The sequence below is a fragment of the Myxocyprinus asiaticus genome, chromosome 29, assembly GCF_019703515.2.
Source record: "Myxocyprinus asiaticus isolate MX2 ecotype Aquarium Trade chromosome 29, UBuf_Myxa_2, whole genome shotgun sequence".
In the NCBI taxonomy this organism is placed as follows: domain Eukaryota; kingdom Metazoa; phylum Chordata; class Actinopteri; order Cypriniformes; family Catostomidae; genus Myxocyprinus; species Myxocyprinus asiaticus.
In genome coordinates, this window is record NC_059372.1 from 29009931 (window position 1) to 29036205 (window position 26275).

General features: G+C 38.0%; 2 protein-coding genes across 6 annotated transcripts in view; one reads left to right on the top strand and one right to left on the bottom strand.

Moving 5' to 3' along the window:
- Positions 1-3617: 3617 nt before the first annotated feature.
- Positions 3618-16620, bottom strand: LOC127420414 (COMM domain-containing protein 7-like). Of its 2 annotated transcripts, XM_051662695.1 has the most exons (9): positions 16455-16620; positions 13404-13457; positions 12890-12992; positions 6025-6081; positions 5902-5939; positions 5677-5767; positions 5498-5547; positions 4256-4304; positions 3618-4139 (listed from the first exon to the last, which is right to left on the bottom strand). In XM_051662695.1, exons 1-9 carry the CDS (start codon positions 16536-16538, stop codon positions 4063-4065), a joined length of 603 nt encoding a protein of 200 aa, XP_051518655.1. In that variant the 5' UTR covers positions 16539-16620; the 3' UTR covers positions 3618-4062. The 2 variants fall into 2 exon arrangements, with proteins under 2 accessions (XP_051518655.1, XP_051518656.1); XM_051662696.1 differs by lacking the exon at positions 4256-4304.
- A 619-nt stretch (positions 16621-17239) lies between these two features.
- LOC127420369 (DNA (cytosine-5)-methyltransferase 3B-like) overlaps positions 17240-26275 on the top strand; it is an 87019-nt gene continuing 77983 nt past the window's right edge. For 2 of the 4 annotated variants that reach the window (XM_051662598.1, XM_051662601.1), the window contains exon 1: positions 17240-17446. The gene's annotated coding sequence lies outside the window, so the exon portion shown is untranslated. Of the gene's footprint in view, positions 17447-17741; positions 17937-23386; positions 23750-26275 lie in introns of those variants that run through there. The other 2 variants (XM_051662599.1, XM_051662600.1) reach the window with 2 other exon arrangements.

Here is a 26275-nt window from a genome sequence, read left to right on the forward strand (position 1 = left end):
CGACTACAAACTGTTCAGAAATGTTTTGTAAGTTCTGTTCTTGGATTTGTGAGCAACTGTGTTGTGTTCTGTTGTAACTATCACTGTGGGGAACCTGTTTTTAGATAAATAAAATGAGTTTTCCTTGCGACGCCCCATCTCGCGAGCAGGTGCAGCGTAACTGCTGCTCTCATGCACTCTCATAAATATGCACAGGACAGCAACGGTTGGTCAAAAGTTTCCCTTAATAATATATTCGAGTTCGGTTTGTTTCTCACCAAACCATATCGTATGCTTTCAGAGCAAGGCATGAGTCACATACAATAGCTTATTAGATTTCTGAATTATACTTTTGTGTCCTTTTGAAGTTTGATTTTTGGATGAACTATCACTTTAAGAATCATTATTGTTTATTGCTAAAAACAACACAAGTTGTCATGTGAAAATTTGTGCCATTGTATACTCTGTCTGAGCATGCAACGAACGTCAAGATTTTCACTGAAAAATTACTTACATTTCATATTTTCTGTATGCCGTCAGACTATGATTCAGGTGTCACAAACACTTATTTTATACTTTTGGGTCCTTTCTTAAGTTTTATATATTCAATACAATGGCAGTTAGGAAATTAACTGCCATTGTATTGAAAAGACTGTTATTCATTAAAAAAATCTCCTTTTTGTTTTTTTTTTTTGCAAAAATAAAAAATGGAAAATGAACTCTACTGAAAATTTTATTTGTAATTTAAATTATTAAATAGTTGATATATCTTCTATTCAATTCTGGAGCGTTTCAGACACATTGAAAATGGAATAGGAGTTTTTGGTGACTGTAAAAAAGCCCGCAAGACTGAAATATGATCAATTTCCATGTATGGTGGTAAAATATGAAATGTCTCAACAACTCTACCCACACAAACACATATACAAATAAGTACAATGGACTAGGATGACATGTTTTTTACATCAACAACAACAACAATTTTTTTTTTTATAAACTTAAACATCCTTATGTCATCAATATTGCTGTATATAAATGAGAACACTTGTGTGCAATTTATCAAGGTTATATCTTTTAAACTGAGTATATCTGCAGACTGTATTGATGATCTCCTCGATAAATTTAACTCAAATGTTAAAAATGCTATTGATGGCATTGCTCCTATAAAGGTCCGGATGATCACTGGCAGGCGTAAAGCACCTTGGAGAAACAACAGCAGTGAAAAACATGAAAAGAAAATGCAGGAAAGCAGAACGAATGTGGCGGAAAACACAACTTGAAGTCCATAATAATATCTATAAAGACAGCCTTCATGCTTTCAATTTGGAATTAGGCACAGTTAGACAGAACTTCTTCTCAAACATTAGTAACAGCAATATAAACTACACCCGCACTCTTTTTGCTACTGTAGAGAGCCTAACAAACCCTCCAACACAGGTTGCTTGTGAAATGTTCTCTGACAGAATAATATCATGAAGAATATAAATGATATTAGAATGACGATCAGCTCATCCTCCTGTTGCACTGAGGTCAGACAGCACCCACCACAAAAATTTCAGAAATTAGTCACCATGTCCAATTTTGAGGAAATTGATGGCAAAACCCTGGAAGAAATAGTACAGCATCTTAAAACTTCAACCTGCTATCTTGACACACTCCCCACAACATTTTTCAAAAATGTGTTTAACTGTCTGTAAAAAGATCTGTTACAAATAGTAAATGCGTCACTCCTTTCAGGCACATTTCTGAAGTCCCTGAAAACTGCAGTTGTCAAGCCCCTTCTTAAAAAGCACAATGTAGATAACTGTCATGTATTCCCTGTTTTTCTTTAGACTTTTATGTTGAAATTCTTGTTTAGTTCTCCATTCCTGTTTCCTGTTAGTTTTGTAGTCCTTTGTAGTTTTATTTCATGATTGGTTCTCCCTGATTGTATCCCCAGGTGTTCCTCATTCCCTGATTATCTCCCCAGGTGTTCCTTGTTTTCCCTTTGTGTATTTAAGCCCTTGTTTCCCCTGGTTAGTTTGTCAGTCTTCACATGTGTTGTCACGTTCTGTGCCTGGTTTCCCATGTTTTATTCGGAGTACTTTGTTTATCTTTTGTTCCATTGATGCTGCATTTAGATCCTCATCACAATAACTCAATATTGAACAACTACAGACCAATTTCAAATCTTCCTTTTGTAGGCAAAATCATTGAGAAAAAAAAAAAAAACCTTTTCAATCAGCTGAACAAATTCTTAATCTCAAATGGCAACTTGGACAATTTACAGTCTGGTTTCCGACCACATCGTAGCACAGAGATGGTGCTTGTAAAGCTCCTAAATGATATTCAGCTAAATACTGATTCAAGCAAAAGATCAATACTGGTATTATTAGATCTCAGTGCTGCTTTTGACACTGTTGACCACAAAATTCTCCTAGACAGATTGGAAAACTGGGTAGGGCTCCCTGGGATGGTCCTCAGCTGGTTCAGGTCATTTCTAGAAGGTAGGGGTTACTAAGTGAACATAGGCAAATATGAATCTGAGTGGACAACCAGGACGTGCGGAGTCCCACAAGGCTCAATTCTTGCACCGCTCCTGTTAAACCTGTATATGCTCCCATCTAAGCCAAATTATGAAAAAGAAACAAATGCTATGCAGACGATACCCAGATCTATCTAGCCCAATCGCCAAATGACTACAGCCCCATAGACTCCCTGTGCCAGTGCATTGAAGAAATTAACAGCTGGATGTGCCAAAACTTCCCTCAGTTAAACAATGACAAGACAGAGGTCATTGTATTTGGCAGCAAAGGCAAAATTCCAAAGGTGAATATGTACTTTGACTCCAAGGGCCTAAAAAAAAACTTGGTGTCATTTTGGAGATAGACCTTAGTTTCAGTAGTCACATCAAAGCAATAACTAAATCAGCCTACTATTATCTAAAAAATATAGCCAGAATTAAATGTTTTTTATCCAGTCCAGACTTAGAGAAACTTTTTCATGCATTCATTACCAGTAGGTAGACTACTGCAATGGACTCCTAACCAGCCTTCCCAAAAATACCATTAGACACCTGCAGCTCATTCAGAATGCTGCTCCCAGGATTCTCACCCAAACTAAAAAATATGAGCATATTACTCCAGTCCTTAAATATTTACAATGGCTTCCAGTTATGTTTAGAATTGATTTTAAATTACTATTACTCATTTATAAATCACTCAATGGCCTAGAATCTAAATACATTTCAGATATGCTTGTTGAATATAAACCTAACAGACCTCTCAGATAATTAGGATCAAGTCAGACATACAGAGGGTTCACTCAAAACAAGGTGAGACAATGTTTAGCTATTATGCCACCTGCAGCTGGAACCAGCTTCCAGAAGAGGTTAGATGTGCCCCAACAGTAGCCACATTAAAATCCAGACTGAAAACACTTCTGTTTAACTGTGTATTTTCTGACTGAGCATTGTGCTGCACATTGATTTCACTGAATCGTTTTGCTTTTGTCTTTCTTTCATTTTAATTATTCTATTTTATTTTATTTTTCATGTTCTTAATTGGTTTTTATTTTTTTATGTACAGTGGATATAAAAAGTCTACACACCCCTGTTAAAACAGCAGGTTTTTGTGATGTAAAAAATTAAAGATAAATCATTTCAGACTTTTTGCACCTTTAATGTAAAAATTACAATATATGCAATGCCACTGAAAACCAAAATGACACAATAGTCTATAGTTGACCAAACTATAGATTCTATCCCTTAAACCCTAACTCTACTCCTAAACCTAACCCTCACAGAAAACGTTCTGCATTTTCAAAAAAAAAACATTGTTTAGTATGTTTTTTAAGCCTTTTGGTTTGTAGCATAATTACATGTTTATAATCTAGAATAGTGCTAATGAATAGTCCCCGTAAACCAAATACTGTATACCTGAACACACACACACAGATGTAAATAATCACATAAACTATGCAAGATCAATAAACTATTTCAGTTTCTTCTTGAAATATTTCATGAGGAAGCTGCACCCCTGCAGTAAAGGAACATCATTACGTCTCTTAACTGGTGAACAGAGAATCCTCACTGGCATGAACCAGTTAACTGAAACAATCTATACTGGCTTTGGCCTGCTCCATCTCATGAAGGAAGTTATAGAACTGGGGTAAAGTCAGCTCTAAAGGGGAAGAGATGCAAACAAATGTATCAAAATTATGAAGAGTCAAATGAATGCCAAAAAAGCTAAATCAGGTATGATTAAGAATTTAGACAATGGATTTTAAGAGAGCTCACCCATGTACACATTTTCTGTTGTGTTTCCTTTTCTGACTACCAGCTTAAGCTGTTAGAAGAAAGAAGAAAGTTCAATGAATGAAATGCCACCTTTAACTTTGACATTCCAGATGTGTATGACTTTCTTCCTTCTGCTGAACACAAACAAAGATGTTTAGACAAATATTTTAGCTCTGCAAGTCCATACAATGCAAGTGCATGGTGGCCAGACCTTAGAAGGTCCAAAAAGCACATAAAGGCAGCATAAAAGTAATCCGTATGACTCCAGTGGTTAGATATATGTCTCAAGAAGCGATATGATAGATGTGGATGAGAAACAGATCAATATTTCATTTAATTAATTAATTCATTTTATATTATAAATTCTCCTCCCTGCCCAGTATGTGGTGTTACGCACAAAGAATGCAAATCGCCAAACCAAAAGAAGAATGTGAAAGTAAAACTGGAGATTTATAGTAATAAAGGACTTAAATATTGATCTGTTTCTCACCCACACTTATCATATCGCTTCTGAAGAGATTGATTTAACCACTGGAGTCATACAGATTACTTTTAAGCTGCCTTTATGTGCTTTTTTGACCTTCATAGTTTTGGTCACCATTCACTTGCATTGTATGAACCTACAGAGCTGAACTACTTTTCTAAAATCTTTGTTTGCGTTCTGCAGAGGAAAGAAAGTAATAGACATCTGGGATTGCATGAGGGTGAGTAAATGATGAGAGAATTTTCATTTTTGGGTGAACAATCCCTTTAAAACCCATGTTCGGTGATCGGATCACAATCAGAATTCACTTCATCACATTAAAAGCCAGGTGTAAATGCACAAAGATGGAACTGATTCGGACCACCTTTGATGAAGGTACAAATGCTAATCCGCTTCAGTTATCCACATATAACTGAATAATATAACACAGTGGATGCACAATGGGTTACAATGTCTTTGTAAAGGTGTAAATGCAATCCAGTTAAAGAATAAAATAAGAGGTGTAAAGGGAGCCAAGCAGTCACATAAATGCATATTTTTACTTTGGCACTATTCCAAAATTTTCCAGAAGAAAGATGTTACACTAACAACACAAGGACATTGACTAAGCCTATGACCACTGAAGTTTACAAACGAAAAACATCATACCCACTTTTAGCCACAGATACCACACTATGCGTGTCAAACAGTGAAACCTTAAGGGAAGGATAGTCTGTTAACGTTCTGCAGTTTAATGGTACGGTGTGCAAAATGTTTACCTGTAGAAAAATGTTTCCAGTCTTTTGCAGATCACTTGTACCAACAGTAACTGCAAATAATTATATATTTATATTATTCACACACTATTCAGGTCACAACACATTATATTTATGTTCTTTTTTTACATTGTAAGTAATGTAGATATACTGTACAATGTAAAGATTTAGCCAGTGCTTACCACCAAATTTCCACTCCATGTCAACAAGCTGGTTGACCATCAATGTCTGTCCCACTGCCAATCTGAACAAAACAGGGTAGTGGACTCTCCACTGAAATAAATGGAGAGACATATGACATCATAAAGTAGGCATGCAGTATTTTACAGTAATACCCACCCACCACTGCATGGACACAACATATCAGAAATACCAAAGTTAATTCTTAAAATAATGTTTAGATGTACCTGGTCAGAAAAATAACTGGCCTTGTCCTCATTTAATCCTGTAATTAAGATGAAAAAATAAGATTGTTAAATATGGACACATAAGCGATATTATCAAATTATGGGTGTGAGAAAAGATCATACCTAATGAAAGCAAGTCCACCTTCACCTGTTCAGCTGTCAGGTTTCTTTTTAAAGCACCTGAGAAGGGAGGCAGAAATTAACATTCAGAATCAGAATTAGCTTTATTTCCAAGTATGCTTACACATACAAGGAATTTGTCTTGGTGACAGGAGCTTCCAGTGCACAACAATACAATACAGCAACAAGACATAGATAATAATAAAAAAATAATAAAAAAAATAAAATAAATAAAAATAGAATAAAAAGAAAAATGGAATAGAAAATAAAGTATATATAGAATACACAATAAGACAATATATATATATATATATATATATATATATATATATATATATATATATATATATACACATACACACACACACACACACACACACACACACACACACACAGTGCAAAAACAAATCTGTTATATACAGTGCAAGGGAATGTAATGGCAGAATAGGTAGGATGTGTTAGATAAATATAAAAAGACTGAACTGTGAATTGCACATAATTATTGCTCAAAGGGGCAGTTTTAACAGTTCATGATATGGATAGCCTGAAGAAAAAACTGTTCCTGTGCCTGACAGTTCTGGTGCTCAGAGCTCTGTAGCGTCGGCCAGAAGGCAACAGTTCAAAGAAGTAGTGGGCAGTACTACTGGTGAAGGAAGTACAACCTCTGCTGGGCCTTTTTCACAATGGAGTCAATGTGGGTCTCCCACTTCAGGTCCTGTGAGATGGTAGTGCCCAGGAACCTGAATGACTCCACTGCTGCCACAGTGCTGTTTAGAATGGTGAGGGGGTCAGTGTTGGGGTGATCCTCCTAAAGTCCACAATCATCTCCACCATTTTGAGCGTGTTCAGCTCCATGTTGTTTTGACTACACCAGTGAACCAGCCGTTCAACCTCCCTTCGGTATACAGACTCATCGTCATCTTGGATGAGGCCGATGACAGTAGTGTCATCTGCAAACTTCAGGAGCTTGACAGAGGGGTCCTTGGTGGAGCAGTCATTTTTTTATACAGGGAGAAGAGTAGTGGGGAGAGCACACATCCATGGGGGGCACCTGTGCTGATTGTACAGGTGCTGGAAGTGAATTTCCCATCTCACTAGCTGCTGCCTGTCCGTCAGAAAGCTGGTAATCCACTGACAGATAGACGTGGGAACAGAGAGTTGGTGTAATTTAGTCTGGAGAATAGCTGGGATGATGGTGTTGAAAGCTGAACTGAAGTCCACAAAAAGGATCCTTGAATATGTCCCTGGTCTGTCCAGATGTTGCAGGATATGATGCAATCCCATGTTGACTGCATCCTCCACAGACCTGTTTGCTCGATAAGCAAATTGGAGGGGATCTAGAAAGGGTCCAGTGATGTCCTTCAGGTGGGCCAACACCAGTCTCTCAAATGATTTCATGACCACAGACATCAGGGTGATGGGTCTGTAGTCATTAAGTCCTGTTTTTTTGGGTATCTTTGGGACAGGAATGATGATTGAGTGTTTGAAGCAGCATGGGGCTTCACACTGCTCCTGTGATCTATTGATGATCAGTGTGAAGATGTTTTGTGGAATAACACACCTTCGGGACAGTTATGTGGATGAATCTACACGTTCTTTGTGTTTATGCCGCCTACTGGCTGGAGTTTGTTTTATAGATTATCTGTTGTTGTGTAACTGTCTCACAAAATTTGTATAGAAACACCAGACTTGAGCAATCCGGCAGCAAAGTTGTCGCAGTGGCTCTCGTAGGTGTACATGGACTGTTTGAGTTCAGAGGGATGGACGCTAGTTGGCGCTGTCGTGCACACGTTTTTGTTTTTTCTGTTCGGTTCTGGGGGAAGTTCGGGGTTTGATTGTTGCACTAATGTTGGAATGTGGTCTTTATAATTTTGTATCTTTTTTTATATATAAGTCCCTCATTTCATCTGTTGTTGATTGCTCAATTGGAAACATTTTAGACTCAGATCACACCCTGGGTGAGTTTAGAGGTGCTGCCACATACAGAGAAAAGGAAATCATATAGTTGGCATTTTAATGTATCCCTTCTGCGAAATCCTGAATTCCAACAAATGTAAATGGCTGAAATCAGTGTCTATATGGAGACCAACTGGACCAACTGGTCCTTAGTACTCTCTGTGGGCATGGCTTGGGAGACACATGGCAAGATGGTTCTTAGATGCCGGATCATACAGTATGTCCCATTCACCAAAAAATCCAAAGCACGAGAACTCATGAAGTTGAGAGGGAATATTAAAAATGCAGAGGCAGAGCTGAAGCGCTGCATGTCATCTGATGGCCTCAGAGAATTGACCCGATTGAAATACAGATATAACACTATTTTGTCACAGAAGGTGGGGTTTTGGCTATTCAGGCAAGACAGTCATACTTTGAGTTGGGGGCAAGACAGGAAAACTTCTGGCTAGATATATAAAACAGAGAGAGTCTTTTTCTACCATTCCCTCAAATCTGCTGGTGGTGAAATATTTACCTCGGCCATTGATATTAATAATGCTTTTAAAGAATCTATCTTGATCTCTATAGTTCCACGTCTTCGTCTACTGATGAGGATATTAGAAACTTTGTGGAACCATTAGAACTTTCTAACCTGACAGCTGAGCAAAAAGATTCTATTGATTTTGAGATAACCTTGGAGGAGCTTGGCAAATTAATTAAGACTTTGCCCACAGGCAAGGCTCCGGGGCCAGATGGCTTTGCCGCTGAGTTTTTTAGATCTTATGTGACAGAATTGGCTCCACTTTTGCTAGAAGTTTATACGGAATCATTAAAGAATGGAACACTTCTGCCAACCATGATGCAAACCTGGATCAGCCTGATTCTTAAAAAGGACAAAGATCCAAGTGAGTGTAAGAGTTACCGTCCAATTTCCCTGATCCAGCTAGACATTAAAATATTGTCAAAAATTTTGGCTAACTGATTAAGTAATGTTATGACATCTCTTATACATATAGATCAGGTGGGGTTTATTCGGGGCCATAGCTCTTCTGATAACATTAGGCGTTTCATCAATATCATGTGGTCAGTGGTGAATGATCAGACTCCGGTCGCTGCCATCTCACTTGAAGCCGAAAAGGCGTTTGATATGGTAGAATGGGATTATCTTTTTAAGATTTTGGAAATATACGGGTTCAGGAGTACTTTTATTGGTTGGATTAAGTTACTTTATGGACACCCGGTAGCGGCGGTACAAACGAATGGATTAATTTCAGATCATTTTACTCTGGATAGGGGCACCTGGCAGGGTTGCCCTCTTTCCCCTTTATTGTTCTGTCTTGCCCTGGAACCATTAGCAGCTGTGATAAGAAAGGAAGATGATTTTCCAGGGGTGGTGGCGGGAGGTGTGGCACATAAGCTTTTGCTTTACGCAGATGATATTTTATTATTCATCTCCAACCCTACTAGATCTATGCCTTCCCTCCACAGAATTATTAATTCCTTTTCTAAGTTCTCAGGATACAGGGTTAATTGGTCTAAATCCGAAGCTTTATCTCTAACAGCGTACTGCCGGTAACAGCTTTTCAGCCGGATGCCTTCCTTTGGCCCAAACAGGGCATTAAGTATTTGGGTATTTCATTTCCAGCAAATTTGTGTAATTTAGTTAGAGTTAATTTTGACCCTTTAATAAAAAGGTTTTCGAGCGTTGTGGGCAGGTGGGCTTCAATACATTTATCTATGATTGGGAAGGTTAATGTTATTAAAATGAAGTCTGCATCTAGAGATGCAAGGGTGCGCCTTATGCAATTTAAGATTTTACATCGATTCTACTGGACCCCCTCTAGATTGTATAGGCTTGGTCTTAAAGACACACCCACCTGCTGGTGATGCCAATCAGAAGATGGAGACACAACCCATGTTGTTAAGATCCAAGAATTTTGGTTGAAGGTTCAGAGTTTTATGTGTGACTTATTGGGCACTCGGATTTCGGTTTGCCCCAGACTCTGTGTTTTGGGCGATGAAGTGGTCATTGATGTGGGGAATAAACACATCAAAAATTGGGTTCTGACCAGTGTAATGATCACCAGACAAATTATTTTAAGGGGATGGAGGTCGGCTGGAGCACCCCCATTTCAGAAGTGGTGCACGGCGATGGGGAGGGTGGCGGCTTTTGAGGAAGTGTAATTTAGAAGACTGGGTAACTTGGATTTGTTTGTTGGGAAATGGGGCAACTATTTGTTTGGAAGGCTCTCGGGGAGGGGCAGTGGAGAGAGAGGTACAGTATAGGTATAAATGTGTGTGATTATTATATATGTATGTATATATATATATATATATATATATATATATATATATATATATATATATATATATATATATATTTATTTATTTTATTTTTTTTGTGTGTGTATATACTCATGTGACCACAGGAATGTTTGTTGAAGGTCAGGGCGGGTTGGGGTTTGGGAGGGGTAATATTGGTGGTTAATAGTTGATTCTATGTATATATGTTTTGCTTTTCTTTATTTACTGTATGAATCAACAAAAAAATTTTAATCACAAGAATACCTGTAGTTCAGCGAGTGTTTGTTTTGATTGGCACTTTAACGAGTTGTGCGGTTGTTTTTATTACATCCATGCAATGTGTGATTAGGATGAATGTTTCTTTTTACATTCTGTTATATCTACAACTGACTGTAAATAACAGAAAGGATATAAACAGAGACATTATGAAATTAAAATGTATTGCGTGGATCTCGACTTCGTACAAGTTCTCAAATTCATATCTACAAGCTCTTGAGTTTTGCAACACTTTTAATTTTCAACAGGCATCCAACAGGTGCATTACACTGGTCTGTAGCCATGCTGTCAAACTGAGAATGTTGTGAAAACAGTCAATGGAAAAGTTCAACCAAAATAAATCAGAGTTGATCTCGTGAAAAGCAATGTAAATGTAACTATGCTCTGTAATAAAATATTACATTTACGGTAAAATACTTACAGCTGTGGTTGCCAGAAATTTACTGAAAAAAATTGTTTCCGGCTTTACAAAATGCATTTTGATGCCCGTATATTTTAAGGTTCACTACCGTTTATATTATTAAACAATATAAACTTAATGTAGTAACCTTCTGGGACTAAAAGTCTGCTTTTCACTATTGTTAATCATCGTAGTAACTACAAAAGACTACATGATGACGTTCATCAAGAGACAGTGCACAATACTCACACAAACTCACTCACACAAACACAAAACACCATCAGGATAACACAGGTGAAACTAAATAATGCAACAAACATTAAATAAACTACATAAAATACAACACAGAACAACCCAATGTACATACATGATATTAAAAATAAGAAGAAACATAACTTTTCCTATAAAATATAATGAAATGTGATGGGTCATGCAGTGACTTCTGAGAATGCCTGATAAAAAAATGTATGTCACGGTCATCAGATGTGCTGATTGGTTATGAAGTATTTTAAATTTGGTGCTATTGCACTGTGTTTGTAAATGCCTGATGAAGGTCATGTGACCGAAACGTTGTCATAAATACATTTTGTAATACTCTTTGCAAGCTAAGAAAGTGTGCGGGATTTTTTTCTTTTTTATTGACTTTGCTGCAGCTTATGTCCTACGCACCAGTCTAATACTTTTCAGGTGTGTGAGGTTAGGTATTCATTGATTACAATAGCTTACTGTAAAAAGTACATGTATTCTCTTGTTAAACATAATATACATTTTAAATGTTATTTATATGGTATAGTTATACTTTTTCGTTTTTTTTACAATATTTTACCGCAAAATTACATGTTTTGTCTTGTTAAATATATATATATATATATTTACCGTAAATCAGTGGTTCTCAACCTTTTTGACTCCAAGGCCCCCAACTGTCCAAGACAATATTTGAAGGCCCCCTCGCCCGAAACTAGACGTGTCTGATTAAAATAATTAATCATGGATCATGGTCATTTAAGTTTCAGAAAGAGTCTGTTTATAATTTGTGGGCATACATATTAAAGTATTTTTAGCATTTTAATTAAGTTGGATTATTTTAATATTTCTTATTTTAAATTAATTTGATGTCATCTTGAGGCCCCCTTGGAAGTGTGCTGAGGCCCCCTAGTGTGTCCCAGCCCTCTGGTTGAGAACTACTGCTGTAAATGTTAAGGTAACTAACTACTGGTTAACCAATTAACGTTTTTTTACTGTAGCATTTATACATTCTTTTAAAATTAATTTTATTATTTTAATTACAATTATTCTTTTTAAATTAAGCAAATTTTTTACAGTGTGGCATGTCACGGCTCAACTTAAGCGTGGTGACAATGCAATCCACGACAACTCCGGACCCACAGCAGCCAAATATGTGTATTTCCTTCAGAGTGCGCACTTATGCATCACAATACGCAGTGAAAAGATCTTGTACACAACGCAAAATTTGGACGCATATGCGAGTGATTTATTTGCAATGTAGAGGGCTGCTGGGTGTCTGGTTTCACTGATACAGAGAGTCATTGTCAGAAGTTTGTCAATTTATAATTCCTAAAAGCAAAAGCAGCAGGATACTTGTTGCATGTAAATGTAACAGTACACCAATGCATACTAATTAGGCCTCTGCCAAGGGTCAGGCAGTCTACATGTGACATCAGGTCCAATACAAGGGCAATCTGCAACAGTGACAATTTGCATATGTTAGAATTCTCTAGATGCATAATGCAGCAATTTGGTGAAAAATACACTGAACAAGCACTTACTGTGATTAGGTTCAGAGTATTAGGATCAGTGTTTAGGTTAGTGCAGGGGTCAGGCTAAACATCTACATTTGATGTTTTCAGCAGGACAGGGGAGTGCATTATTCTTAAGTGAAAATTCGGATACCGGTGATAGTTTAGTTCAAGATGAGGGTCCAAAACGTTTTACCCTGAAGTAGCAGGAGGACACTCTTCATCAGACCCCTCAAAGGCCCTGCACTCATCCCATTCTCTCCAGCAAACTCCATCAACTGGTGCAAGAACCGCTCCGACTGATGATCACACCAAAGCAAAATAACAGGGCCATGTAACACCAAGTATTTCCAGGGATCCCATACTGTAACTTTTCACAAATTAATTTCCATGACCTCTCTAGTCATTTGTGATTAGGATGTTTAAAATGTTCATTTCATAGAGATTGCATTCAATATTTTAGGATTTGTTTTTATTATTATAAAAATTTCCATGACTTTTCCAGACCTGGAAATCACAATTTTCAAACTCCCTGATATTTCCAGGTTTTCCATGATGTCATGATTGTTCTACATCCGATTTCCATGATTCATAACCATCACTTTACCACAGCTCTTTTTTACCTATTATATTGATTTAACACACAGTAATGGATGGTTTTCTAATCCTAATCTGACAGGCATTCAAGAGATCTGGAAGTCTTGACTCACCTCTTTTGGCTCTAGCAGGAACTGATATAAGATCTCTGTCAGACTCACAAACTGCTGCAGAGAAAAAAGAGAGTATGATGATTGAGTGATTGCCCTTGAATGAAGGTTGCATATGTAATGTATAAATGTATATTAGTTCAACTTTTCCAAGCACTGTTTCCTTGTTTGATCATTATATATATACAGTTGAAGTCAGAAGTTTACATACACCTTAGCCAAATACATTTAAACTCAGTTTTTCACAATTCCTGACATTTAATCGTAGAAAACATTCCCTGAGTTAGGTCAGTTAGGATCACTACTTTATTTTAAGAATGTGAAATGTCAGAATAATAGTAGAGAGAATGATTTATTTCAGCTTTTATTTCTTTCATCACATTCCCAGTGGGTAAGAAGTTTACATGCACTTTGTTAGTATTTGGTAGCATTGCCTTTAAATTGTTTAACTTGGGTCAAACTTTTTGGGTAGCCTTCCACAAGCTTCTCACAATAAGTTGCTGGAATTTTTGCCCATTCCTCCAGACAGAACTGGTGTAACTGAGTCAGGTTTGTAGGCCTCCTTGCTCGCACACGCTTTTTCAGTTCTGCCCACACATTTTCTATCAGACTGAGGTCAGGGCTTTGTGATGGCCACTCCAATACCTTGACTTTGTTGTCCTTAAGCCATATAGCCATAACTTTGGAGGTATGCTTGGGGTTACTGTCCATTTGAGAGACCCATTTGCGACCGAGCTTTAACTTTCCGGCTGATGTCTTGAGATGTTGCTTCAATATATATACATTATTTTCCTTCCTCATGATGCCATCTATTTTGTGAAGTGCACCAGTCCCTCCTGCAGCAAAGTACCCCCACAACATGATGCTGCCACCCCCATGCTTCACGGTTGGGATGGTGTTCTTTGGCTTGCAAGCCTCACCCTTTTTCCTCCAAACATAACAATGGTCATTATGGCCAAACAGTTAATTTTTTGTTTCATTAGACCAGAGGACATTTCTCCAAAAAGTAAGATCTTTGTCCCCATGTTCACTTGCAAACTGTAGTCTGGCTTTTTTGGAGCAGTGGCTTCTTCCTTGCTGAGCAGCCTTTCAGGTTATGTTGATATTGGATTTGTTTTACTGTGAATATAGATTCTTGTCTACCTGTTTCCTCCAGTATCTTCACAAGGTCCTTTGCTGTTGTTCTGGGATTGATTTGCACTTTTCGCACCAAACTACGTTAATCTCTAGGAGACAGACTGCGTCTCCTTCCTGAGCGGTATGATGGCATGGTGTTTATACTTGCGTACTATTGTTAGTACAGATGAACGTGATACCTTCAGGTGTTTGGAAATTGCTCCAAAGGATAAACCAGACTTGCAGAGGTCCACATATTTTTTTTCTGAGGTCTTCACTGGTTTCTTTCGATTTTCCCATGATGTCAAGCAAAGAGGCACTGAGTTTGAAGGTAGGCCTTAAAATGCATCCACAGGTACACCTCCAATTAACTCAAATTAGCCAACTAGCCTAATTGGCTAATTGCCTAAACGCTTGGCATCATTTTCTGGAATTTTCCAAGCTGCTTAAAGGCACAGTTAACTTAGTGTATGTAAACTTCTGACCCACTAGAATTGTGATAAAGCCAATAAAAAGTGTAAACAATTGTTAGAAAAATTACTCATGTCATGCACAAAGTAGATGTCCTAAATGACTTGCCAAAACTATAGTTTGCTAATATGAAATCTGTGAAGTGGTTAAAAAATGAGTTTTAATGACTTTAGTGTATGTAAACTTCTGAGTTCAACTGTATATGTATGTATGTATGTATGTATGTATATATACTGTATATATATATATGTTTCACAACAAAAATTTGTCTTAAGATTATTTATATCTTCAGTTTTAGTGTGTCAATAGGAAATATACATTTTAGACTCCCAAACATTCATTTTGCAAATGGAATAGAAGAACAGGGAGCCCTGCTACAAATGGCAGAAAAGTGTCTTTGTTCCTTAAAAATACTAAATAAAAAATAAAAAAAGCTTTCCCTCCCAAACATTCCATGCAAACCAAATCTGTGCTTTTTAAAAAAATGTAATAGGTTTTTTTGTGCAAACATCCTATGATCAGATGGACAGCTGGAATAAGAATGGTTGCGTTGCTAAGAGTAAAACTGCATTATACATTGTGAAAGGCTTTTTAAAATATCTTTTAATACACTGTCTTAACTGAAAACAGGGTGCTGTGACATGCATGTTTAATCTAAAATTAAAGGCAGCTATTAATTCTATGCAGACTATTATTTCAGCATAGATTTGTGCTCGGGAGAAAATGCCCATGTCGGACAAGGTATCTATGTCCATGTATTGATCAGGATAAATATCACTCCAGAATCCAGATAGCGATCGGCTATTATGTTGTCCAAGCTTGTAGTTCAAAATACAATAAAGATATATTGGTAACACTTTACAATAATGTCCCATTTGTTAACATTAGTTAATGCATTAGGTAGCATGAACAAACAATGAACAATGTATATTTTTACAGCATTTATTAATCTTAGTTAGTTGTTAGTTCATAAAAATACTATTGTTCATTGTTAGTTCATGGTGCATTAACTTATGTTAATACAACTTTAGGTTTTAAAAATGTATTAGTATATGTTGAAATTAGCATTAACCAATATAATAAATGCTGTAAAGTATTGTTCATTAGTTAATGTCAACTAATATTAACAAATGGAAGTTTACTGTAAAGTGTTAGCGATATATTATATTATATATATTGTGATGGCTAAATTTCACTAATCTTGTAATGCTCACTATCACTAAAGAAACCCAGATAAGTTTTGCTAGCTTAGGATATGTTATGATCTTTTCAAGCGATTACACATTAAACACACTGAGACAGACCTCAGTTAACTTTCAACAGTTTCCGGTGGTGCAATGGTCAGTTATTCCCCAAACTTCCTTTTACATGCATTGAAAATATACACACAATCTGTTGATCACAAATACACTACATCCGTTAGCAGTTCGTTCGCTACTTTGTCGACATACTGAATTCACTACCTACCTGTTCCCAGAACTTATTCAGATTCTGAAAATCATTGCTGACACTGTCGGGTAATGTATCATTCGTGAAATGTAACTGTAACATTGTTTCTTTGAAGCTCCGCTGTTGATTACACGCACTGAACTGTCACATCTGTTTCAACACTTCCGCTGCTAAATTAACATATCTCGGGATTCATTTCAGCAGTTTCACTATTCGCAGACAGTCCTGTAAACTTGTTGTGATACATAACTGTGATGATTAATTTCTATCTGTGCAGTGATAATCTGGATTTGCATCTCCGTATTAATAACACCAATAAATTGGAAAAATATTTGATTATATATATATATATATATATATATATATATATATATATATATATATATGCAAACAATGTTCCATTCTATTAGATATTTTTCAGCACTGCTGTAATAACATTTGCATATGAATAAGCAATTTAACTGAGAAACTTTTGAACACCAAATCATGTTTAACCTCTTATTAGGCTAGACGTGTCCATGTAGGCTATATAATATAAAATGGTACAGCACACTAAGTTACTACATACTACACTATTAAATAATTTTAATTACATTAAAGTGCATTTGTCAGTTTCTGAACTGGTTTAAATGTGAAACAAATAGAATTAATATTTGGAAAAATCTGAAAGTACACATATTTCCTTTGCACAAACAGAACCTCAAAAAACACGTGTATGACCACTTTCTCATTCCGAGAAAGGGTTAAACAGTAGGAGGTAAAAGTAGCTTTAATTCAGTGGGAGTGCGATTCGAGACCCGGGAAAAGTCACGCCTGAGAACTGAGGCGAAAGACCGAACGGTCCCTGTAAAGAGACTCCATTTACATATTCGCCCTAAGGGTGTAAAGACGTGTGTACGAGCAAAGATTAGTGTGCATACCGAGGCACTTTGGCAGGACTACTGTAACGACACCATCACTATCTACTCTCAAGCTTTTATTAATAACACTGCTTGCTACTTCAGAGACAGGTAAGTTTCATTCCAGTTCTGCATGGAGCCCTTTGGTGCGCGTTCTCGGGGAGAGTTCAAGTGCAGCATGACCGCACATGTCTGAATGTATAGACTACCTGACAAACTTGGATTTTATTTTAGTTAGTCCAAATCATAGACAATATTTATGTATATCACTAAAATGTGCATAATTTCATTTTGTTAAACAATGTGTAATTGTCGAGCGTGCGTGGCTGAGGCGTGATGAACGTTCTTATAGTTGATTATGTAAGTGGCGCGAGGAGTTACAGTAGATTTTGAGATTTATTCCTCTTTTTCTTGCAATAGCCGTTTGTCTTGTTGTTTACTCTTTGTGCACATTGCAGAGATTTCACTTGTTAGTGAACCTCATAAAATAGTTTCTGACCACTCAAAGACTAGATTTCGACTTTCTCGTGCACATCCAGATGTTCGTTGAAGATGTAGCGTACAAAAAGTGACCTCATTGAACCGGTGAGAGTCGGCCGATGTAAGTTGTTTTGTTTCTAGGTTAAAGTTATTGTAATTGGTTAAAGTTGAGAGTATTTTGAAGCAAAATCCGGCGAATCAGGTTTTTAAAGCAAATCTTTTTTTCTCAGGTTAAGTAAGCGTGATTGGTTGAAATAAAGAAATATTAAGTACATTTTATTACATATTGCGAAATTTTTTACATGTAGAGCGATGCGAACATCTCTACAGGTCATGAAGAAAGCTCTTGCAGTTAAAGTTATTTCATATTAAAAACCGGTTTATTTTGTTGACTGCCATGTGTAGTCACGCGGATTAAGAATGGTCTCGCGCTGTTGCAATATCTCACTTTTACAACATTACTGACGATTTATATTTACGTTCTTCAGTAAATGAGAAACGTGACCACCGTGTAATACGTAAAGGGGGGCGGTCAGTGCAGGTGAATTTCGTGGTGGGGTGAATGTGATTTGAGCGTGCATCTAATTGGCGTTGGCAGACTGTACGGCGGAGCGCGCGCTGTACCCTCAGGGCCTCTCGAAGGAATGCCGCGCCGTCACTTTGGTTTTGCGCGGCCTCATAGAAATTACTCACACTTCAATCAAAGCTCTTTGAACAATGAGACGGCACATTGAACTCAGAACGATGTGGCCACCTCGAGTAATGCGTTCTTCCCCGGCTTTTTCTTCCTTACACTCTCACATCACAGCTGCATTCACTATGGTGAGAGCAAATAGCGGAAACTTGTTTCGGATGATTATTTTTCATACTGAAGCCTGTCCAATGTCAATTTAGCCGTCTCCATATTCAGTGCATTTTATAAAGGTCTTAATCTCTTAATTGTGTGAAAGTTAATATGGGGTTCGTGCACCTAAATGGCAGGTACAACCACACACACAATATATGTACAAATACATACACACATATAAACTGAATACAAAACACCTGCTCACATTAGGTTCATTTCACAACATATGTCATTCATAGAGACCTTTGATGTGGCTTCTCATTGTATTCTTGAATTCACTCTATTCACCTTAACATTTGCTCTCGGATCTCCCACTGGCCTGTGGAAAGACAGAGACTGTGTATGTGTGTGTGTGTTTGTGTGCTCTAATGCATGGGTGTTTATGGAACCCATAAGGAATAGTTAAGCATTGTCACTTGGATAATGGACTTCTGAAATGAGATCCATCAGCTCAAGCTCTAGATGCCTTTGTGTGTACATGTACTTGCACGCGCTTGTCTGTAGGCTTAAGCACAATGTCATTTGTGTGTAGGAAGCACCTGGAGGCTTTGCCTGTGTCCTGTCTGCATATAGTGGCTTATTGAAGTTGTTTAAGTCATTTTTCCTGAATTTCCCTATTCATATAGACTATTATACAACAGTTTTTTCCGGTCCTCTAATCTAATTGGACAATGATATCTCCAGACCTCCTCACACATGCTCTCTTGACTTGCTCATCCACTGTTGTTATTTTACCTTCATCTCCTGATGTTTATCGACGATTACATCTTCTTCTAGCACTTCTTCGTGACAGCAACAGCTCAAAATGTAAGTGTTGTCACCTTGTGGACCCTATAATTAGTGCAACTTAAGGCGCATGTGCATTCTGCGCATTCAAAGATCCGCGGTTAGAAAAAACAGGCTGCGTACATTCAGTGCTCACGCATTCTGCTGATGACGAGATTTGCGTCACGTGTCCTGTACATACTTTGCATACTACTGCATAACCACACTTTGGGTTTAAGGGTTTTATGGTGTTTGGGAGGCGGGGAAGGGGGTGTGCACAAATTAAGTGTTTATTGTGGATTAAACTTTAAAAAGCGCTTCCGTAAAGAAGTTCAAGGAAAGCATGGGAAAGGAGGAAGCTGGGACCGGCTTGACAAGCACGTCAACATTTATTTCTTAAACATAACATAAAACAGTATAGTTGTTCCTCCAACTTCACATGCTGCTTCCCCACAGACACGGCGAACACACACTCAACTTCATGTGTCTCTCTCTCTCCCCATCTGCTGCTGTCTCCTCTCCTTAAATACTCCCACCGCCCCTCACTGGAATGCGAGACTGGTGTGGCACACAGGTGGAACTCATTCACCACTTACAGTGCATCCGGAAAGTATTCAAAGCGCTTCACATTTTCCACATTTTGTTATATTACAGCTTTATTCCAAAATGGATTAAATTAATTATTTTCCTCAAAATTCTACAAACGATACCCCATAATGGCAACGTGAAAGAAGTTTGTTTGAAATCTTTGCAAAAAAAAAAGAAAAAAAAAAAAAATCACATGTACATAAGTATTCACAGCCTTTGCTCAATACTTTGTTGAAGCACCTTTGGCACCAATTACAGCCTCAAGCCTTTTTGAGTATGATGCTACAAGCTTGGCACATCTATTTTTGGGCAGTTTCTCCCATTCTTCTTTGCAGGACCTCTCAAGCTCCATCAGGTTGGATGGGGAACGTCGGTGCACAGCCATTTTCAGATCTCTCCAGAGATGTTCAATCGGGTTCAAGTCTGGGCTCTGGCTGGGCCACTCAAGGACATTCACAGAGTTGTCCCATATCCACTCCTTTGTTATCTTGGCTGTGTGCTTAGGGTCGTTGTCCTGTTGGAAGATGAACCTTCGCCCCCCAATCTGAGGTCCAGAGCGCTCTGGAGCTCTGTACATTGCTGCATTCATCTTTCCCTCTATCCTGACTAGTCTCCCAGTTCCTGCCGCTGAAATACATCCCCACAGCATGATGCTGCCACCACCATGCTTCACTGTAGGGATGGTATTGGCCAGGTGATGAGCGGTGCCTGGTTTCCTCCAGACATGACGCTTGCCATTCAGGCCAAAGAGTTCAATCTTTGTTTCTCATGGTCTGAGAGTCCTTCAGGTGCCTTTTGGCAAACTCCAGGTGGGCTGTCATGTGCCTTTTACTGAGGAATGGCTTCTGTCTGGCCACTCTACCATACAGGCCTGATTGGTGGAGTGCTGCAGAGATGGTTGTTCTTCTGGAAGGTTCTCCTCTCTCCACAGAGAAATGCTGGAGTTCTGTTAGAGTGACCATTGGGTTCATGGTGACCACCCTGACTAAGGCCCTTCTCCCCCGAACGCTCAGTTTGGCCGGGCGGCCAGCTCTAGGAAGAGTCCTGGTGGTTCCAAACTTCTTCCATTTACGGATGATGGAGGCCACTGTGCTCATTGGGACCTTCAATGCTGCAGAAATTTTTCTGTACCCTTCCCCAGATCTGTGCCTCGATACAATCCTGTCTCGGAGGTCTACAGACAATTCCTTGGACTTCATGGCTTGGTTTGTGCTCTGACATGCACTGTTAACTGTGGGACCTTATATAGACAGGTGTGTGCCTTTCCAAATCATGTCCAATCAACTGAATGTACCACAGGTGGACTCCAATCAAGTTGTAGAAACATCTCAAGGATGATCAGTGGAAACAGGATGCACCTGAGCTCAATTTTGAGTGTCATGGCAAAGGCTGTGAATACTTATGTTCATGTGATTTTTTTTTCCGTTTTTTATTTTTAATAAATTTGCAAAGATTTCAAACAAACTTCTTTCATGTTGTCATTATGGGGTATTGTTTGTAGAATTGTGAGGAAAAGAATGAATTTAATCCATTTTGGAATAAGGCTGTAACATAACAAAATGTGGAAAAAGTGAAGCGCTGTGAATACTTTCCGGATGCACTGTATCTTCCCGGCCTCTCTCTGCCCAGGCGCCCCTCGGCCACGCCCTGCTCGCCACATACACCAATCACCAAACTCAGGCCGGGGAATTCTCCGCGCTGTGACCTACTCTCCCCCCCTCCCTAGGGAGGGAGTGTTGGCACGTCAGGATGGTCTCCGGTTCTGACCCGCACGTGCCTGGGAGTGGGAACAGGACAGGAATAGAGAGAGAGAGAAGAAAGCAGAGAGGAGAGAGAGAGACGGGCTTGCCAGCCCCGGACACACTGTCGACTGGTTCTCAGCCTCTCCTCTGCCTCCTGGCGGACGACAGCCGCTCATCTGTCCCCTGGTGGACGGCAACGGCTCCTCCACTTCCTGGCAGATGGCAGCATTTCTTCCGGCTCCTGGCGGACGGCAGCAACTCCTCCGTCCCCTGGCGGATGGCAACGGTTCCTCCTTTTCCTGGCGGATGGCAACAGCAAGGACTCCATGACAGTGCATCCTTCCACCTTCCCGGGTTTCAGCACCAGTGTAACGATGTTCAAGGAATGCATGGGAAAGGAGAAAGCTGAGACCGGCTTGAAAAACATGTAGACATTTATTTCTTAAACATAACATAAAACAACTTCACGTGCTGCTTCCCCACAGATACGGCGAACACACACACACAGCTTCATGTGTCTCTCTCTCCCCGTCTGCCGCTGTCTCCTCTCCTTAAATACTCCCACCACCCCTCACTGCAACGCGAGACCGGTGTGGCACACAGGTGGAACTCATTCACCACTTATCTTCCCGGCCTTGCTCTGCCCAGATGCCACTCATCCCTGCCCTGCTCGCCACAGCTTCAATGAACACGGAATAGAAATTAAACCATTTGTAAAATATCACAAAATACCATAGAAAAACAAAAATTAGTTTGCATTTGTTTTAAAATGTTTGTTATTGCACAAATAGCCTATCTTAGCTATACATCAGTTATATGTAAACATCAACAGCAAAATATATTCCAGAATGTCAAAGTATGTATACTTAGCTAAACTCAAATGTTCAGCATTTATATCAGTAATTAGATGGAAAATAATTAACCTTGGCTGAAAGCTTTTCAGTTGTAAGATGTTAAAAACATTGTAAGATGTTTTTAATGTTTTAGACAGGCAAAAAAAACAAAAAAAAACATTGTCCAGTTTTTGAGAGGATCTCACTGGGGTAATGATGCTTCCAGCAACACTGAATACATGCTCAGAAGCTGTATTAATCTCATAAACGAAATTACTGACAAAAATGTATGAGGTGTTTTTTGATTTGAGTCTGAGATGGAAAAATACGGATGAGAAATAAATAACGATCCAGTCATTGTATTTTGAGGATTTCCCCGTCTGAGTTGCGGGAGCTGAAAGAGCTGAACACTTGTAAACTGAAGCACTTAGTTGGTTAATCAACTTTTTTTTTAAATGCATCCTATAGTTATACACTCATTGACTACTTTATTAGGAACACCTGCTTCCTACTTATTCAGCCAATAAATACATTATCTAATCAGCTAATTGTATGGAAGCAGTGCAGTGCATAAAATCATGCAGATACGGGCCAGGAGCTTCAGATAATGTTCACATCAATCATCAGAATGGGGAAAAATGTGATCACAGTGATTTCGACCGTGGCATGATTGTTGGTGCCAGACAGGCTGGTGTGAGTATTTCTGTAAGTGATGATCTTCTGGAATTTTCACACAACAGTCTCCAGAGTTTACTTAGAATGGTGCCAAAAACAAAAAACATCCAGTGAGCAGTAGTTCTGCGGACGGAAACGCCTTGTTGATGATAGAGGTCAACGGAGAATGGCCAGACTGGTTCGAGCTGACAGAAAAGGTACAGTAAATCAGATAACCACTCTGTACCATTGTAGTGAGCAGAACAGCATCTCAGAATGCACAACACGTTGAACCTTGAGGCGGATGGGCTACAACAGCAGAAGACCACGTCCGGTTCCACTTCTGTCAGCCAAGAACAGAAAGCTGAGGCTGCAGTGGGCACAGGCTCACCAAAACTGGACAGTTGAAGACTGGAAAAACATAGCCTGGTCTGATGAATCTCGATTTCTGCTGAGGTACACAGATGGTAGACCCACTGCAGCCTGACAGCCCCTGACAGCACAGGTTGCTCCATTAAATCCTTTAATTGTATAAAAAAGAGCATTGTAAATATTATTCAAAACATTTAATTTTGTGTTCTACTTTTCTTTCTTAAAAGTATAGTGTAGTTTGCTATAGAAAGAACTATTCCTTTAATTAATATAGTGGCTTTGATTATCTTATTAAGTTGAAAAAAAAACAACCTTTTTTTTTGGACTGGCATGATATTGTACTGCCTTTACCTAGATAATCATTAGCTAAAACATTCCTTAAAGAGAAAACCAATGCATTCAAAGTCAGAAACTGGAAGTATGATTTGATCACAACTGTAACACAGAGTGCGGAGTGGATACCCAGAGCTTGACATTAACGCTTGTCCGCTTGCCTGGGACAAGTGAATTTTTGAAGGGGCAAGTGAAAGAGAATTTTTTCCGGACAAGCAGACTGATTAAAACATCAATAACGAAAAAATAACCGGCTGTATTTGTGATAGGCTAGGCCCGTGTCACTTATTACAAAGTTCATATTCTTATTCTACTGTTAAAAATAATCCAGGTTGCGTAATTGTATAATTAGCTAGCAATCTAGTAACAGCTGCGCCCTGTTTTATTGACAAGCAGCGTATGTGTGTGTGCTGAATAGGGATGTAATGGTTTCAAAGTTTCACAATATACCTCGGTTTTAAAACGGATGGGTATCATACCGTTGAAATTGTCTCACTGACGGTATTGCATGAATATAAAGACAAATATTTCAGAACTTTTCTAAAATCCAAATCAGTTGAAGACTGGCGATATTTACACAACATCATATGAACTTGGCGATATAAAATAAATCTTTAAATTGCACCTTCCTCATGTTACATTTGACTGTCAGTCAGTTTTAAAGGTGACATGCAGGTGTCACGAGCGCATCGCATCACGGGCACATCAGAAGTGCTGTATGAGCGCATCATACAAACACGTCTGAGCCTGAACCTTTATTTCTGCCACCAAAGCGGTTGAAGTCCGCTGTTTGGGATTACTTTGGGTGTGTTAAAGATCCACGAGGTACCATCATTGATGATGGTTACCCAGTCTAAAGTTTGTCGCAAAAAATTATTGGCTCAGGCGGGAAACACTTCAAACCTTAAGTACAATCTCCATGAGATGAATGTAAGTGGAAATACAGTACACAGGATAATACATTATAGCCCATGTTTTATAAAAACATCAGATTTGATGTAGTTTTACATGAATTGAAATGAATAGGTATGCTAAAGTTATGTTTATGCTTTCTGTCACATTCACAAATGCAGCAAACAGATTTAAGCACTCGTTCAACATTACGATGTGCCAACTGTTTGTTAATTCGCCTAAGTGCAGCGCAACAGCAGGCCAACAATGTGTTTGATACTACTAATAATATGTTTTATTTGTAAAACAAAGTACTATAGGGTTTACAAAGCGCATGGCTTTTGGTGTGCAGGAATTTGACATTGACAATATGCGTGCAGGACATTGACAGTGAAACTGTGGCAAAAAATAGACAGTATTAGACAAAATACCAATAAATAAACAGCAAATTAATAATATATTTTCAGTAGGTATTGTTTAGAATTCAACTAAATCACAAATGCAACAAATTACTGCATGCAAATGCATATCTGAAGTGTTAACCTCGGCAATAATCATTACAAATTATTACAATTCAATTTCATAAATCATAAAATAACAATAACAACAATATTTTTTAGTTATAATCATGTGACTACTGTATATGTTGCAAAAAAAAAAAAACAAACAAACAAAAAAAAAAAAATATATATATATATATATATATATATATATATATATATATATATATATATATATATTATTGCTTTACCTGTTTGTATTTTTTTTAATTTTTTTTTTTACCGGGCACGGATTTTTGTCGGATTAAGAGAATGTCCTGATGTTCAATATCAAAAGTTAAAGGATTAAAGTTGAAGGAATCCAAAATAAAGATCAAGAATTGGTTATAACTTAAATATTTCTCTGTGTGTTTATCAGACATATTTCAAACCAAATATTAAATTGCTAATAATATTATCAATGCACCTCAATATCGTGATACCGTAATACCGTGGTAATTGTTGTGACGGTTATCATACCGTGAAAATGTCGTACCGTTACCGTTACCCCTAGTGCTGAACATGCGCTTGTGTTCCGAAAATGCTTGTAGTAGTAGTTTTATGTTGCATTTCATTCTGAATGTTTATTTGAATACTTGATAGTCTACTGCTGTTAAAAACTTTTAAAGCTGTAAAAAAGCACTGAATTTTCTTAATTTGCATTTTTTTGTTCTATTATTTTTAATCTATTTCTTTTCATTGCTGTTTTTTATTGTTATTTTATTACTGTTTGTTTACTAGTCTTGAATAATTACTTAAGAACTTGAAATCATTCTTCCATAATTAACATATTAGTTTGTTATTATTTGTTGTGGTTTTGATTTTGAAGCTGTTATTGAGAATCGTAAAATAGATTTGCTGCAATAACATGATGAAAAAGTAGATCTCATTCCATA

Bases quoted from the DNA above. Each gene is read 5' to 3' on its own strand.
- LOC127420414 (XM_051662695.1), bottom strand. From the start codon at position 16,538: ATGTTACAGTTACATTTCACGAATGATACATTACCCGACAGTGTCAGC. The intron at 6,082-12,889 runs GTAAAACGTTTT...CTCCCTTCTCAG, and splicing joins TGTCCTCCTGCTACTTCAGG to GTGCTTTAAAAAGAAACCTG. The intron at 5,548-5,676 runs GTAAGCACTGGC...AATTATTTGCAG, and splicing joins CATGGAGTGGAAATTTGGTG to TTACTGTTGGTACAAGTGAT.